Raw genomic sequence first — 16,063 nt, 5'->3', positions numbered from 1 at the left:
TTTGCTCACTCACAGAGCTGATATGGCTCTGTGTGGGTGTTCAAAACTATCTAAAAGTCTTAGAACTTGTATAAAAAAGTAGTTTGTGTTTGTTTTTTATGCTCTCAAAGCTAAATTAACACAGAGAATTTGAAGGTTTGCTGTGCATGCTTTATGGCTCTGCGGACTGAAAAGTGACATTGCAGCATCACTGAGGACAAGAAAAACGCCTGGATCTTGTTTGTGTCTGAGTAGAGTTGGATCCATCTAAAGTGTCCTATACATTTTTTTTTTCACTCTTTCATGTGTTGCTCGTGCTTCAGGCCATTCGTTGAATGAATTTTCCTCCAGTCTCCAAACTGTTATTTATTGACTGCGCCTGCAAGCTCTGACGACGCTCTGTCTCCTTGCTGCTCATTTTCGACCTCATCTCCCCTCTGCTGCCGTAGTCACTTGTAATCACCTCTTCATTACTCCGGCGCATAAGGTCTAGCTAATTAGTCCAATCATTATTATAATTACAGATCACAGAGGCATGATTGGGAAGGTTAGGCAAGGTTTTCAGCCCGTGCCTGCAGCCTTATCCATACCGAATAAGCGATTACCAGTATTTCCTTTGAACAGAGAAGAAGTGTCACAAGTCGGTGAGGATCCTGTCCTCACCGCCGGCAGAGTTACAAAGCGAGGTTCCTTTTTTTGGGAACGGATCGTTTGAGGTTCGATAATCAGCGTGCCTCGCCCCCTGCGAGGTATGGATCCTCGCAAGAATGCGGTTCACTCTGTCTCCGAGAGGGAGCTTAAGAGGATTTTTTTTTTTTTTTTTTTTTTTTGGATGGTTTCCAATGTCAATATGTTCGCACAGAGAAGCTGATCTATATGGAAATGCAGTAACAGCAGCAAATGAATTTGACATTGACTCTTCAGTCATTGTAACAGATCTTGAAGAGTTTCAGCATGCTGGATGTCGGGCTGTTTTGTAGATACTGGAGAGCCGAACTTGAGAGAAACATTTTCATATGCTAGAGTCTAGCAGCTTGCGTATGTATTCGCTTATCTGTTGGCTAGGTCCATGGCAGTAGAGCCAACCATTTCTTCTCTTCTTGAAAATGGGAAATCCACTCACCTTTACTATTTTTCGACTACTATCCATCCACTAGGGCTGAAAGCGATTATTTGACAGAATATTGCAATTGCGATTTAAACTGCGATTCATATCATCTTGTCATAAATTTTCTAGAACTTTAAAACTGTTTAAAGAAAAGTGATTTTGTGTGCAGGATTTACTGAGTTTGAGTATGGTGAGAGGTTTTCACCAATATTGTACTTGATGGACCAAAGATTACCTGCAGCTCTAAAACACCTTGTTTATTGGTCCATTTTGGACGCCCCTCTCTCTTAAGCAATTAATTGCAGCCTCTTTGATTTGGAAATTGTGGAAGTGGAAGTTCATATTGTGATTTAGATTTGTTTTTTCGATTAATTGTTCAGCTCTGTTCAGCTTGTTTTTTCCTCAGCCAGCGTCAGCAGCCTGCAGGAACGCATCTTGTCCACTTTAACACGACACTGTACTTTATTTTATAACATAATGTTTCCTCCCGCCACAGTGGGAAAGGATGAGCAAATCTAAATCTGGTGTTGCAGCAGTGTTGAATCTTATTTTCCAGGTAATGGAACAAAATTGCATGGACGTTTAGATGGGCAGCACACTTTACCTTTACTAAATCGTTTTTGCTGCACTCCCAGGCTTAACACACGGCGTAAGACATCTTGTTGCCTCGCCAGCAAGTGTCGTTTTTTTGTGTCGATCGCTTTCGGAGACCTGTTGTAGCTTGAAGACCGCCTTACACCACCACTGCCAGCAGTCTGCACATGTACAAAAACACACACACATACACACACACTCAAACGGATGAGTTTATCAAATTTAGCCTCTTAACTGAAGACACTGCAATGGAATCACGCCCAGTTTTGGATTGTTTTTGGCATGAAACACATATTAAACAATCATAGCTCAACACTGAACAAAGATTTATGTATTCTCTTTGATTGGGTATTACATAAATTATGGTGAACATGCTGTGCCGTTCCCTTGTAAGTAGTCGCATCTTTTCCTCACCACATTTCCATACTGTAAATCCCCCTCACGCCTCCATGCAGTCGCATGCTGTATCGATCACAACAATCAGCAGCCGGCTTCCTGCCACTCTCATAAGTGCTCCGGTAGGATTTTCATTTCTGTGGAAAAATAGAGATCATTCCGGAGAGATGGCTCAGCACAGAATAAAAAAAAAAAAAAAAAAAAGTGTTTTATCACTGCATCTCTGAACTCAGCTCAACTCAACTCAACTCTACTAATGTCAGGGCCAAGCGTGTTTGTTGTTTATGTTTATTGATCTATTTATCTTGCAATAACCGGTCCCAGGCTATTTACATTACAACCTACCAACTCTCACACATCAGAGTCACATCAGAGGCTCAGCTGTTCCTCAGCATGATTTAAGACCCGCAGGAACGGTGGCTTGCTCTTAATTGATAAATGAAACGCGACCAGAGCTGAAAGCATCTGATTTATCCTCATTCAGCCTTGCTCTTTTTTTTCTTTTTCCCAGTTGTTTTAGTGAAGCTGTAGTCAGGTAAACAATCCTAATTTCCTTCCAGAGAGTTTATTGTGCTCTCCAAAGTTTGTTGCTTACTTCAAGTCTGTGTGTGTGTTTGCTGTGTATGTATATATCTGTGAACGTGTAGGCTGTCCTAGTTTCTTTTTTTGTAGGCGTTATGTAAAGTGCTTGGTCCTAAACATTATGCTAATCTGTTTATCCTCCACAATCTGTATCATTATCTCAGCGAATCCCACTTACTGAGAGTCTTCTATCTTTCAAAATCTCTAAGATCTATTTTGTTGAAGTATTTGTGTTCAGTGTCATTGGTAAAGGAAAGTATGAGTGTGTAGCAGTGTGCAATCTCCATAATTCAAGTGTCACATTAAAGGGACAGGACTATTTATCTATCCATCTATCTATCTCTCTATCTATATCTCTATATCTCTATCTATATCTCTATCTCTAGCTATCTCTCTATGTTATCTATCTAATATATCTATCTAGTCTGCATGTTTGTTTGTTTCAGTGAAAGCTTTCAAACTGAATAGACGTATTACCTGTAAAGTGGTATATAGTAGTGATATTGAAAACAGCAGAGCAGAGGGTCTGTTTGTTATGACAGCAGCATTATTTCTGTTTTGTTCGGCTCCTCTTAAAGTTTTTGCGACCTTGCCTTCTGTCCCTCCTCCTGACTATCAGAGCGGCAGTATAACTATATAGCCAACTAACTGGTTCCCATTTTAATGAATGTGGGTAATGGACAGTCTAGTAAATAGTCCCGGTTGCTCTTATCTGCTGGCTAATGATGTCTGCGGCTCCTTTCAATTAAGGTGGGAACGAGGTCACTAAAAGGTTTGCTCCATAGATCAGCCATCCGGCTTCATTAAAGCCTTAGCGTGTGTTCATTAATAGCCCGGCCACAGGTCCCCCGAAGCACATGCTCTGCTTCACTCTTTTTATCCTCTATAAACTAATTAAAAACTTATTAATCCTTCACTAATAGTTTGGGCTCTGGACCCTTTCGGCACAGTCCCTCTTGTGGTTGTGGTTCTGGCGCTGGTTGTCTGTGTGTTTGCCAGACCGGACTGGGTTGAGGTGGAAAACCCTCTGAGCTGCTGTGAGTTGAAAGTCTCACAGTTGGCCACCGAACACTTTGATGACTGGATCGTAAGATGAAGGCAAGATGCAAAACTCTCCCAGCAAACATTTTGACATTGAAATAAAGCTGCCTTTCTCTCCCTGACTCATAGTCCATTGGTTTAGACTTTTGAATGATCCCTCCCTGCGTTATGTCCCGCCCCTATTCCCTGTTTCAACAGGAAATGCATCAAATCAAGGAAATAAAGATGCCATTTCATGGGATCTTTAATGATTAAAACGCATGTTAAGTATAGTGCCAAAATGAGAGAATAGTTGAGACGACGTCCATAGTCGTCCATAGCTTGAAAACTGCATTGTTTTGTGAAATCGAGACCTAAAGTTATTTTACAATTAATTCTTTAAAGTTGAATTTTAAAATGAAATTGTGTGTTAATTTGGGTCGATGTTGAACTTGGCTACCTGCTGGATGCTTACTGGGTTTCCCTTGTACAGAATCGTCCATAACTGATTTAAGTTTTGGGCATAAACAAGAAGCTTAGAAGCCATTTTTTCCCCCATTGTTCTCATTTTTCATAATACTGTGTCTAGTGCCATATTCACTCTTCAAAATATCAGTCGTCACTTAAAAACAATATTAAACTGCAATAAGTTCATTTGTTTCTTGGTTTGGTTGCCACAAAAAAAAAAAAACTGCCTCAAGGTTGCTCATAACTCACAGTGGTTTTTCTAACCCCGGAGCCTCGCGGCGTTGTTGTCGAGCATGCGACTCACAGACGTGTCGCGGGCTCCATTTTTATCTGTCACATTCGTTTGCGGGTGATGGCCGCTGATGCTCGGCTCATTAAGAATTCTCCCCCTCCTCCCGCTGCTGCTGCTGCTGGCGCGTCTCCTTGAGAGCCGCGAGGCTGCTACTCTCTGACTCACGTTCGTCCTTGACTGACACCCACATCTTTTTCTTCCTGCGAGTTTGCCATCCACACTTCCTGCGATTCATTTTCCTTTTTTATTTCTCGACTCACTTCATACTCATCTTCGGTCTGTTTTTTTTTTTTTTATTGTTGGATATTTACTCTCTCTCTCTCCTCCTTCTCTCTTACTTCCCACACGTTGCTCTTGTTGATATTCTTTCATTTTTCCCCTCTTTGTAATTTCTGGTCTCATTCAGCTCCCTCCCATGATAGTCTTTTTACTGTCTGACCGTGTCTTTATCTTGCTTCCTGTCTCTCTCTCTCTCTCTCTCTCTCTCTCTCTCTCTCTCTCTCTCTCTCTCTCTCTCTCTCTCTCTCTCTCTCTGTAGGAGCTGGTGGGGAGTAACCCACCGCAGAGGAACTGGAAGGGAATAGCGATCGCCCTTCTTGTCATTCTGGTCATCTGCTCGCTGATCGTCACCTCCGTCATCCTGTTGACACCAGGTACGTGGCACAGGACGGGGAGGAGCGGCCATGACACCGTACACCACATGCACATGCACACACACACACACACACACACACACACACACACACACACACACGCTCTGTTTGCTTTGCTATTATTATGCACCGACACGCCCATTAGGTTTCGCAATCAATCTCACCGCTGTGCCCTCGCAAAAAGCCCATGACAATGCACAGGCTAAAGTGTGCATATGTGCATGTTTGTGTGTGTGTGTGTGTGTGTGTGTGTGTGTGTGTGTCCGTGCCTCTGTCCTTGTGTGTGGTTCACATTCTCATGCAGTTCTGCAGTCTCACCCAGTGTAATGTCACAGTTTACTTCCACATGGACACTCTTGCTCTAATGGTCACATTTGCCGAAGGTCAGTAAATCTCATTGAAGTTAATGCGCACAAAATTGCTTTCTTCATATATGCAGTCTGTCTCTCTCTCTCTCTCTCCTCACTTAGTCCGATATATACACACACACACACACACACACACACACAACACACTCATTCGATCTTGACTTGTAAATTTTCCTCAGTCATTTTAAAGCTTTGGAATTTGGCTTCATAGTGACCTTCAGGTTTTCTTTTCGCGGATTTACATGAATGTTTAATCAATAGGCCATCTGTTTAGATTTGAGCTCATAAAGCCCCTTGATATGCTTTTATACGCTGCCAGAGCCACATCAGTCAATAGAACTGCCAATATATCTGCGCTATAACCCAGTTACCGAGACAGTAATCGCTGTGCCCTTGTTTATGTTTTGCTGTCAAAGACAATTGCAGGTAATGTTTCCCGGAGAAGGGGGAGTGGGCGGGAGTGGGGGGGGGGGTGCGGCAGGGTCAGAGATTAGAAAAGACACTTTGAATTTCAATGTTTTGTTTTTCGCACATAATCCCCGGGGATCTGGATGGATGTCTGAGAGGGGTACCGCCGACGCAGACCTCAGCGCAACGGCAGATGTCAAAGCAGCGAGGCCTAAACCCGCCTCGTCACCTCCGAGGTGTGACCTGTTCCTGTCCCGGCGTGTTTGTTGTGGACTCGCATGAACTCTGGCTGTTCAATGTGCCAGGTCCCAAACAAGGCGGGCCAGCGGGGGGAGCCAGGCGGTGTGCGGAGACCGGGGCAGGTGGCGTCTCCGGCTCGCACCTCGCCCTAATCCGCACCCTCCCCGCGCCGACCCGGTGCGCTCGAGCAGAACTGCTGTTCCGCTCCAAGTGCCGACGTGAGCCGAGTCCCTGGGGCGGCGCGGAGGCCTCCAGCCCACTGCCCATTACCGGAGCTGTTTGTGGAGGCTATTTGGTAAACACTGAGATATTAAAAAATATCCTCCTGCCTCATAAAATGAGGCTTTTGAAACATGGTGTGAATTAATTAGATATCCTGAGCAACAGAGAAGAGCTTCCGGACGATGGGCTGGGCGATATCCCGGCTTTGGCTAATCTCCTGGCTTCTGCCATTTTTTCATAAACCATTCCTCAAGGACAGTGTTTTATGTTTGTGCATGTATGTTTGCAGTTTTTTTTATCTTATTCTAGAGGGGCAGTAGATTGAATCCCTGGAATGTGGAATAATATATTTTTTACTCATTAAGTTAAAGGAAAAATCCAGCCTTGGGTAATTTTACACTGCTATATATCATCAGTCTGTGATTTTCAGTGCATTCCGGGAGTGATTTTGTAATGTAAAGTAATTTACTTTTTTGGTGAACCCGCTTTCCCTCAACCTGCCTCATCTATTTCTACTTCAGTTTGTGATTTCCTACTTTTCCGCTGCACACACTGAGTGTAGAAAATATTAGGGACATCTTCCTGATATTGAGTTGCAGCCTCTTTTGCACAATCCGCATCTCAATCGTGCCAAAGCTTAAAAATCCTTCTCTTAACTCGTCCGCTGCTCTTTATCTACATTTCCTCCTTTGTGATTGGTGTAGATTTAAAAAGGGAAATCAATAAGGGATAATGGCTTTTACCTGGATTCACCTCATCAGTGTAAGTGTCCCTGATTTTTTCTACATTCAGTGTATGTGTAGGCGGAGAGAGCAATAGCATAGTTAGTTTTTCCAGCCAAAAAACGTGAGATTGGAGGGAGAACGGTGCCAAAAAAGCCATTGAAGAGGGCGTTGTACTTCACACCCTACTGACCACAGATCCGCAAAGATGCAAGCTGTGGTTACTGTAGAAATTGGTCTGTCTGCCTCTTCTACAATGGATTTCTGTCTGTGTGATTGTTGAATGTCGGTGAAAAACGGTGAGTCTATAAAGAAGCCCCTTGCTCTTTGATTCTGAGGGACTGACACCAAAACCTGATGCTTACAGTCGATGTTTTAGATCGCTGAAACTTTTTCAAACTCCATTGTAGCTGCTGGAAATACAGACGAAATTTGACATCATGTTGTCTGTGTTTGGCCAGTTATCTGCAGAAATAAGAAAAATACACCACCAAACAACAAAATGGAGCCAGAAGATACAGTACATCGCCAGTAGCTGTTTTTCAACAGAGTTTAAGTGTCCTGGGGTGGATTTTTTTTTTGTTTTAACATCTCACATCTAGCAGTCTTTTTGCTTTTGCTGCGTTCAACACAGCTTTGTTGCTTTAAATATACATAATGGGAAAATAGGCGAGCAAACTAGCAATGTAGCCCATGTGAGGAGTTATGGGATAGCATGTTCCTTCCACTCACTTAGGAGGGTTTGTTGATGGATGTTCCCCTGCCAGACAGAGCAGCCAGTTTCTAACTGCTCCTGACAAGCACTTTGTTCTCACCCCCCACCAACCCCACGTACCCTTACCGCCCACACACACATACAGCATACACATACAAACACCACATACACACACACACACACACACAGAGTTTCTCTCTCCTTCTCCTTTGCTTCTCTGACAACCTCCCTCTGCTGTAACTGATAGGTCCATGTTGCTAAGTGGTTGCTCTGTTCTCTACATCAATACAACTGGGTCAGATGTTCGCTGCTGCTGTCTGGGTATTTCTCAGACTGAGGGATGTCAGGCTGACTGACAGGGTGACAGCTCATGGAAACTGCAGGAGGATCAGGACGCTTTAATTCTGTGTTGCCTAACGGAAACAGTCACAACGAATTGGCATGAAGCCAATCGGTTACTGAGCCAGATCACCATCACATCAACCGCTGTGAAAATTAAGGGTTTACTTCCAAAATGCAAAATGATTCATTTAAAAACAAAAAAAACAATTTGCTCCCTGCATTCTATTAGTCAATATTTCATTAATGAAGATGATTTGTTGAAGTCATCCTCAAAATTACTCAAAATGAAAACTATTTTGTAAACAAAGATTATACTAAAGTTTCAAATGCATCCTACCTTGGCGATGACAGTAGTTGAATGCAGTGAATGACAGTCACATCCGAAAAATAACATTCCTCGATCAAAATGTAGCTATGAAAACACCCTAAACATCAGCTAGTAAACCAAATAACAAATGACTGTCGGTGTCATTGCCAAGGTAGAACGTGTTTGAAACTCAGGCTTCAAAAACTCAGAGATAGATAGATAGATTCTTTATTGTCCTCTTAGAGGAAATTTGTTTCCACAGCCTGTACACATACAAAGATTGGAAACAACATCTAACAAATACAGAGACATGGGGGGGCACAGAGCCAGTCACAAAAACAGAACAAAGCCCTAAAAAGAGGGGGGGGGGGCACAGGAAAAAAGAGCATAAATAAATCATGTATGGACTTCCCATCCGCTTCCGTACAAATTGTGCTGCAGGCTTTAGAGTTTGTCTACAGTTAAAGCTCATGCACATTGACGTATCTGACTTTACCCTCTTTAGATACTCCTTGGGTGGGGAGGGCGAAAAAATTGTCGGTTATCAGTCAGTATATTGTATCTTAGATCTCGTATCTTGTATCTTAGGTAGTATGTTGCCTGCAATTGCGCGATAAAACATAATCTGTCATAATCTGTGTTCATGATCTTTGTTTATCATTGTAAACAAATAGATTTGGCAGTGGATGATGGGTATGATGTGTATGCTTTTTTGTTTACGTTGCTACGGCAACTTCCTGCCTTCCACCGCGCGAAGAGCTTTCTCCCTCCTCTGGAGCGGTTACTGCCCCTCGCAAATATCCGCTCCTCCATCTGAAAGGACCTCAACAGCTTCAGCGAAATGTCCAAAATGTAAATGTAAACTTGTTCAGATATGCATTGCCCACTTGTTTATCACTTTGTTTATCTAATGACTGCCTCCGTGTACAACCCGTAAGTCTGTCCGGTAGCGACGGTTCAGTCGTTGCAAAGTCAGTATTTATCTCCTGAACTCATCTCATAGGAAGCAGCAGCTTAAGTGCTCTACAGAAGATATTACATTTCCTCTCAGCCTGCACAGTCTAGTGACTGATAATCATATTCAAAGCTCAAGTGATGCACCCGCTAGACGCCTTGAAAGGTGTTTTATATTTTCTTTCTTTCTGTGGTTTGCATACTGTAGTCTAGTTTAGTCTAGTTTAGTTAGATCTCTGTAAAGTCCTTTGAGACTCCCTGTGTGATGAAGACCTATAGAAATATACTTGATAGAGAAAAGCAAATGTAAAGAATGAATGGCTGGTTGGCCTAGTAGTGGCTAGGTGGAGTGTCCTGTTTTGGAAAGGTCCCATGTTCAGTCCCAATAACAGCCACTCTATCCTGTTGAAGTGCTCTTGAGCCAAACCAAGACAGAGTTTGAGTTAAATGCCTGAAATGGAAACGCATATAACAAGAATCCAAGACTGCGTTGGACACGGTAATTTATCACGATTTCCCATGATCTGTCGATTCATATTTTTAGATACACTTGGGGCTTTCTTTGAAATGTGAATGCTGCACTTAGATTTTTTTTTTTTTTTTCCTGCAGTAAGATCTCAGACTCTTATGATCACATCCAGTACTTGGGATCTGTTCCACTGTTCCAGCAACTGACATTAAACTGTTTTTCTGTCCCCAGCGGCGCGGTGGGATGGTGTTAACATGGCAAGAGGAAGATGTTTAGTGTCATTCTGTGCTGTCAACCACCGTCTGAACCTCTCCTCCCATCTATCTGCCTTTTTTAAAGATGATTCCTCAGACAGCTGCGACACATGGATTAAGGCATGTGTCAGATTAATATTAGGGAACTTGGTCACAGTTAAGGTTTACAGCGGGGGAAAAAAACAACTTTGAGCTATTCTTTATGGCGTCAGGGTGGCCTAGTGGTTAGAGTGCCTCTGTCATAACACTAGGGTTAGACTGATAATAATGGTGTTTAATGGAAAATTGGATATCAGCCAGTCAGTGTTGTTAACATGATGGAGGTTCCTCCCTGCCTGCAGTTTTGTAAAAACTGTCTATAACAGTCTATAAAACCTGTAGTGAAATTTCACTTTCTTTGCACATTCTATTGAATTAATTCTTCAGTAATGTTTATTTTTTGTTAATTAATTCTTCATGTAAAGACATTAATATATCACACAGTTCACCCACTACTGTTGAATAGGTGCGGTGGGTCTCCCTGCCTTAAAGAGCTGCTGCTAAACCTAAAATTATTTCATTAAGCTGGGTTTCAGTGGAGTTTTCATGTCCCATGATGCTCTAAATGAAGTTTCAGAGGATTTTCCGCCCTGACAAGAATAAAATTCTCGGGAAAATGCTGAATCCTGGTCATTTTTGGCATGAAAATTGTCAGATTTTAAGATATTGGATATCAGCAAAAAAAAAAAAACAGCTATCAGCAGCTTCCATAAAAAAATAAATATATCAGCACTGGCAAGAATCCATACCAGTTGAACCCTAGTATGCACTTTATGTCTAGTATTTTCACCCCCCCTGCAGTGCTGATGACTGGTGGTTTATGGCTGTTTGAGGATCAGATATGTGCTTCTGTGTTCCTGTCTTTCCTCCATTCTGGTTGAAATGTAGCAGGTAAATTCCAGCAATTCTTACAGTACTGAGAAAAAACATTTATTAGTAAATCCTTTTCAGCATGTGGCCTCCGCCAATGTTTACTCTCTCCCTCCTTCTCTCTCTCTCTCTCTCTCTCTCTCTCTCTCTCTCTCTCTCACACACTCTCTCTCTCTCAAAATTCAAAGCACAGTTTCAAACATAAATGAGAAATAAAGTAAAATAAAATGCATATTAAACTGCATATTAAATATACAGATTCATCACATAGAATATTTCTGGACGGTAACAACAATAACAGTGATGATTACAAAAAAGCAAAGTTAAAGAAGAGTTTACAGAGTTGATGTGTTTCTCAGATTATGGCATGACATCATATACTGAACACAGAGTTCTACTTGATACTGAGATTTTGAAAGTTTTCTATTCTTTCAGAGATTTTTGAAAAGTATGTGTTCCTGATGTGTTCATACTTGGTACAGGAGAGAAGGAAATGTTCTTCACTTTCTATTTCTCCTGAGTCGCAGTGCACACACACACTCTTTCTTCTCTTGGCAGCCAGGTTCTTCTGTGCCTGCCCGTCTCTCTCTCTCTCTCTCTCTCTCTCTCTCTCTCTCTCTCTCTCTCTCTCTCTCTCTCTCTCTCTCTCTCTCTCTCTCTCTCTCTCTCTCTCTCTCTCTCCCGTCTGTCGCAGCCCGGCTCCATCACTCTCTCTGGCCTCTTAAATGGCTATTAGCCCAGCGTGCATAACAGCTGAAGATGCATGAATATATATTTTTGCTGTTGGCATAGAAAGCTTGAGGAGCTTGAGAAGCTTACTATAAAGGAAATATTCCAGCCATTTTAATGGGCAATGTTGAGTGGGCAGAAGGACATCATACCAAGTTTGTTTTCTCTGATCTTGTCTCCAGCGTATGTCTAGTCAGTTCGCAAATGAAAAATAACTCCCCAAGTCGTTCCAGCCAGAAACTGTCAGTGGCAGCGTGTCCTCAGAGTGGCCTAGTGGAGGGATTCAAAATCAAGCAAGATTAACTGAATACAAGTGTATCAGGACTTGTAAACAAAAGTCACGTGACTCACAAGTCACTCGTTTATTGGAGAGAGTTTTGGTGACCGGTCATCCTGCAAGATTAAAGATTTTGGCAGTGGGGGAGTGGGAGAGTCAAATCATGTCAATATCCATCCTTATACCCATAAAACCATCTGGATCAACAGCTGAAAAATGATCTACATGTTCAGAAAACCAGATGTTTTGGGGTTGTTTCCTGTAGTTGGTACGATTACGTTCTCACTTGTAACAAACCACGCTATAGTCTTGGAAGCAGACCAAGACTCGCTTTTTCAGACGGTCTCGGTTATTTGGTGCCACCCGAGTTGGAATGGCATTGTTCTCACCTGTCCAAACAGACCAGACTAAAGGAGAAACACATTGCAGTTTGATTGAACCGGTCCAAACGTATTGCTCTGGGAAACTAAGGGCTAAATGTAAAATGTAAATGTAAGTCTACCAGTTGAGAGTTTAACAGGATGTTCTGTTCATCTGTCAGATGCCATGGTTTGCTTCTTAAAAACTGTTGTCAGACTAAATGAAACTTCACAAAATGTAATTTCAGAGTGAAAACACTTCCACTAAAGACAGAAAAGCAAATCAGATATTGCTTTTTGCTTTTCGCCTCTCACCGGGCATATAGAGGTGAAATGAGTCATATTATGGAGTGAGCGAGTGTTGATGGATGAAATTAGGCTGAAATGAATTGCACTAGGCACCCAGAGTAAATGTAAAAGTCTTTTCTGATGATCAGAGGCTGCGCTGCTCTTAATCAGAGCCCAGAGGGACAGATGATGGTGCGCTTCTTTGTTATTTAACTCAAGTATTCATTTTTTTTCCCTCTCTGTCTCAGCTGCACTGTTCATTATTTGAAAGGTGAACCGACACGGCCCCGCAGGAGCAAGTTGTAAAGATGCAGTGGGAGATCAAAATGTGTCGAAAGGAGAATATATATTCTCTCGGTTTCTGTTTTCACTTTGCCAACAACGCAAGATACTTTTTTTTTCTTCATAACACCAAATATTATTCGATTTTGATTTTGACCAAAACAGTGTTTTTTTAGTGTCTAAAGTTAGTAAAGTTGCTCAAATGGAACGTTGCATAATGTGATTCTTGCTTCCAATACAAGCCAGTAGTTTGCTTTGAGATAATGAACCTTTTCGTCTTAAGCATCCCACATTGATATGACAGTATTGTGCCATTACAGCCTCAAGTAGCAGCGTTTCACTCATATATTCCTAGCTGTCCAATAGTGCAATGACCTCTCCTCCCCCGTCAGAACAGAGTTACTCTCCATCTCCATTCATAGGCTGAAAACTCGTCTTTTCAACAAGTTCCTTACATTACCCTCTCCTCACTGAATCACATCTCCTCTCCTCTACGCTCCCCGTAATTGCTCTAAAAAATCGTTTCCACATCCCTCCTTAGCTCTTATTGGACTATGGATCGGGCTCTGCCTGGGCGTCCGTCCATCAAACCATATCTCAGGTGAAAGCTCAGACACCGGTGGTTTGATTTTGATGAAAATTAGAGGGATGATGCGTCTTCACTCTGTGTTCTGGTGTTTAAAAAATTACACTGATTGGTCCAATGGGAGGCTGTAATTAAAGGTCAAAATTTTGAACTTCAGTGTGATATCTCAGACATCGCTAGTCAGATTTTTTCAAAACCTGGAGGGATGATGCATTTTGGCGCTGTGTTCTGCTGATTAAAAGATAGACAGATGGGCCTGAAGATAAAATAATATCTCAGATAGCACTGACGATACATGGAGGGATGATGCATGTTGGCACTGTTCTGTTTTTTTAGAAACATTGTGCTGATTGGCCTAATGGAGACGCTATAATTTAAGATCAAATTATTGAAATTTGAAAGGCCCTTATTCTTACACATAAGTCCGATTGACACATCCTTTCAAATTACACCGATTAGCGTAATAGGTGCAAATGTAACGGCGAGTTGCATCATCTCCACAGGTTCAGTCAAAATTCAGTCAGTGTTGTCTGAGACATGACGCACACAGGGTCAGGACAAACATCACACTCTGTACTATATAAGCATTGGGTAACATCATTTTAAATGACTAGCCTAAACATGACTGCATCATGCGTGGGGGCAACATGTTTGCTTTTACCTTGTTTTGTTTTTTTTAACTTAGTTTTTATTTCAGTTTCAGCAACGTATACAATCATATTCACAATTTTGTCTACTGTTTTTACTGTTTTTCTTTTTCAGCTGTACCTATATGGTTTATAGATAATTTAACAAAAAAAAAACAAACAAACAAACCAAAAAAAAAGGGGGGGAGGGGGGTGCTTTTACCTTGTTTGATATGTTTTCCTCGTACCTCACTCTCACATGTTCATTCTAGTGTCAGAGGAATATTTTCACGGCACTGTGGCTCTGACCCTTGCACCGTTAAATTACACTTAATTTTGGTGATCTAGGAATTTAAGCTTATTCTACGGTTGCACTCACTGAAAGTCGTTCCGGATAAGAGATCCAGATGAAAGCCTAAAATGTAAAATGTAACTATAGCCTATGCGAGCCCTTCTGCAATTGCTCTGAACACTGTTTTTCAATTTCAATTTCCTTTATGTTAATCAGTGTTTTGGTTGTTTGTGTTGCAGGGGAGGATGACAGCCTGGCACTGAAGGGCAAGGTGACTGTTGGAGACATCTTTAGGAAAGACTTCAAGGTCCATGAACCCAACGCCAAGTGGATAAGCAGTAAGTATCCCACTGAAACACACATCGCTGCACAATTAAGTGAATTAAAATTGGATTCGAACATCTGCAATATCCAAACCGCATAAGGCTTCCCCTTCACACACTGAACAATAACAATCAATAAAGATTTTGAACTGAAACGCATCTGTTCGAAATCGCACTCTGCATTTTCCATGCATTAGGCATATGCAGAACTGATGTTGACTTGTTGGCCAATTAGAGGCCTCCTTACCAGTTAACCAATCAGAAGCCAGTCAGAGTGACATGACAGCCAGATCGGGAGACAAACAAGTTACAGTGAATGAGGATGATTTGGTCCCGAAGAGGAATTTGGACCTCAGTGGCTTGGCAGTGTTTTGGATGCAGGGGAGCAGACGGATCACAAACTCAGAAATAGTCAGACAGTTGTGGCGACACCACGAAACTACACAACCAACTTGTTTTTAACACCTCAAACAACAGCAGAGAGAGAGTATGAAGAATACATAGCGACTAAATACCAAGAATCAAGTTCAAATGCATCACAAGTTAAGCTTCAACATCTGATGCCTTGTAATGCCTTTTATTTTGAAAGATGTTTCATAAATAGTGATTGCTAATAAAATAATTGAATATTTTAAGCTCTTAAAGGATATATATTCATTTTTTTTCAGCAGTTGTTGAGTGCTTATGCCAGATACAGTAATTAAGCTTTTGAAAATAGCCCAAATGGTTTCAGTTGTTATGGTATATTTCTACTAATGTTGTTTTTCTAGTAACATCTGCATTTAGCCTTGTAACAAGGAAATAAGAGATGTTAACTCAAATGTGCATCACATCGCAATTCAAATTGCAAACACAATATTTACTAATATAATGACAATATGATTTTTTTTTTTACATATCATTACACCCTGGAATCATATTGGAATTACTTAGCTTATTACCACTGGTTGTGTATTTTCATGTGGAGCAGTTAATCATCAGTGTGTGGATCCAGAGTTGTCAACAGTTTTCCCTGAATAGCTGAATAATAGGAGGCCATTTCTCACAGATAGGCCAATTAGTGATGCAATGTGAACAGTGAAAGTGTGGTTCTTCTTCTGTCTTTCTTTCTTTCTTTCTTTCTTTCTTTCTTTCTTTCTTTTGCTCTTTCTTTCGCTCTTTTGTTCTTTTGTTCTTGCTTTCTGTCTTTCTTTCTTTCTTTCTTTTGTGTTTCTTTCTTCCGTTCTATCTTTCTTTCGTTCTGTCTTTCTTTCGTTCTATCTTTCTTTCTTTCATTCTGCCTTTCTTTTGTTCTATCTT

General features: G+C 41.5%; 1 protein-coding gene across 2 annotated transcripts in view; it reads left to right on the top strand.

Annotated features, from left to right (window-relative positions):
* The window catches only part of LOC139654245 (A-type potassium channel modulatory protein DPP6-like), a 128,348-nt gene that overhangs the window by 70,761 nt on the left and 41,524 nt on the right, over positions 1 to 16,063 (top strand). For both annotated transcript variants that reach the window (XM_071531328.1, XM_071531329.1), the window contains 2 exons: positions 4,978 to 5,092; positions 14,681 to 14,779. In XM_071531328.1, coding sequence (XP_071387429.1) covers positions 4,978 to 5,092; positions 14,681 to 14,779 — 214 coding nt within the window. The remainder of the gene's footprint in view (positions 1 to 4,977; positions 5,093 to 14,680; positions 14,780 to 16,063) is intronic.

The sequence above is a fragment of the Centroberyx affinis genome, unplaced genomic scaffold (assembly GCF_046629955.1).
Source record: "Centroberyx affinis isolate AG114_WGS23_722 - 3 ecotype Tasmania unplaced genomic scaffold, CSIRO-AGI_Caff_v1 ptg002065l_1, whole genome shotgun sequence".
In the NCBI taxonomy this organism is placed as follows: domain Eukaryota; kingdom Metazoa; phylum Chordata; class Actinopteri; order Beryciformes; family Berycidae; genus Centroberyx; species Centroberyx affinis.
Note: the sequence above shows the minus strand (reverse complement) of the source record. Positions and strands in the feature narration are given on the sequence as shown.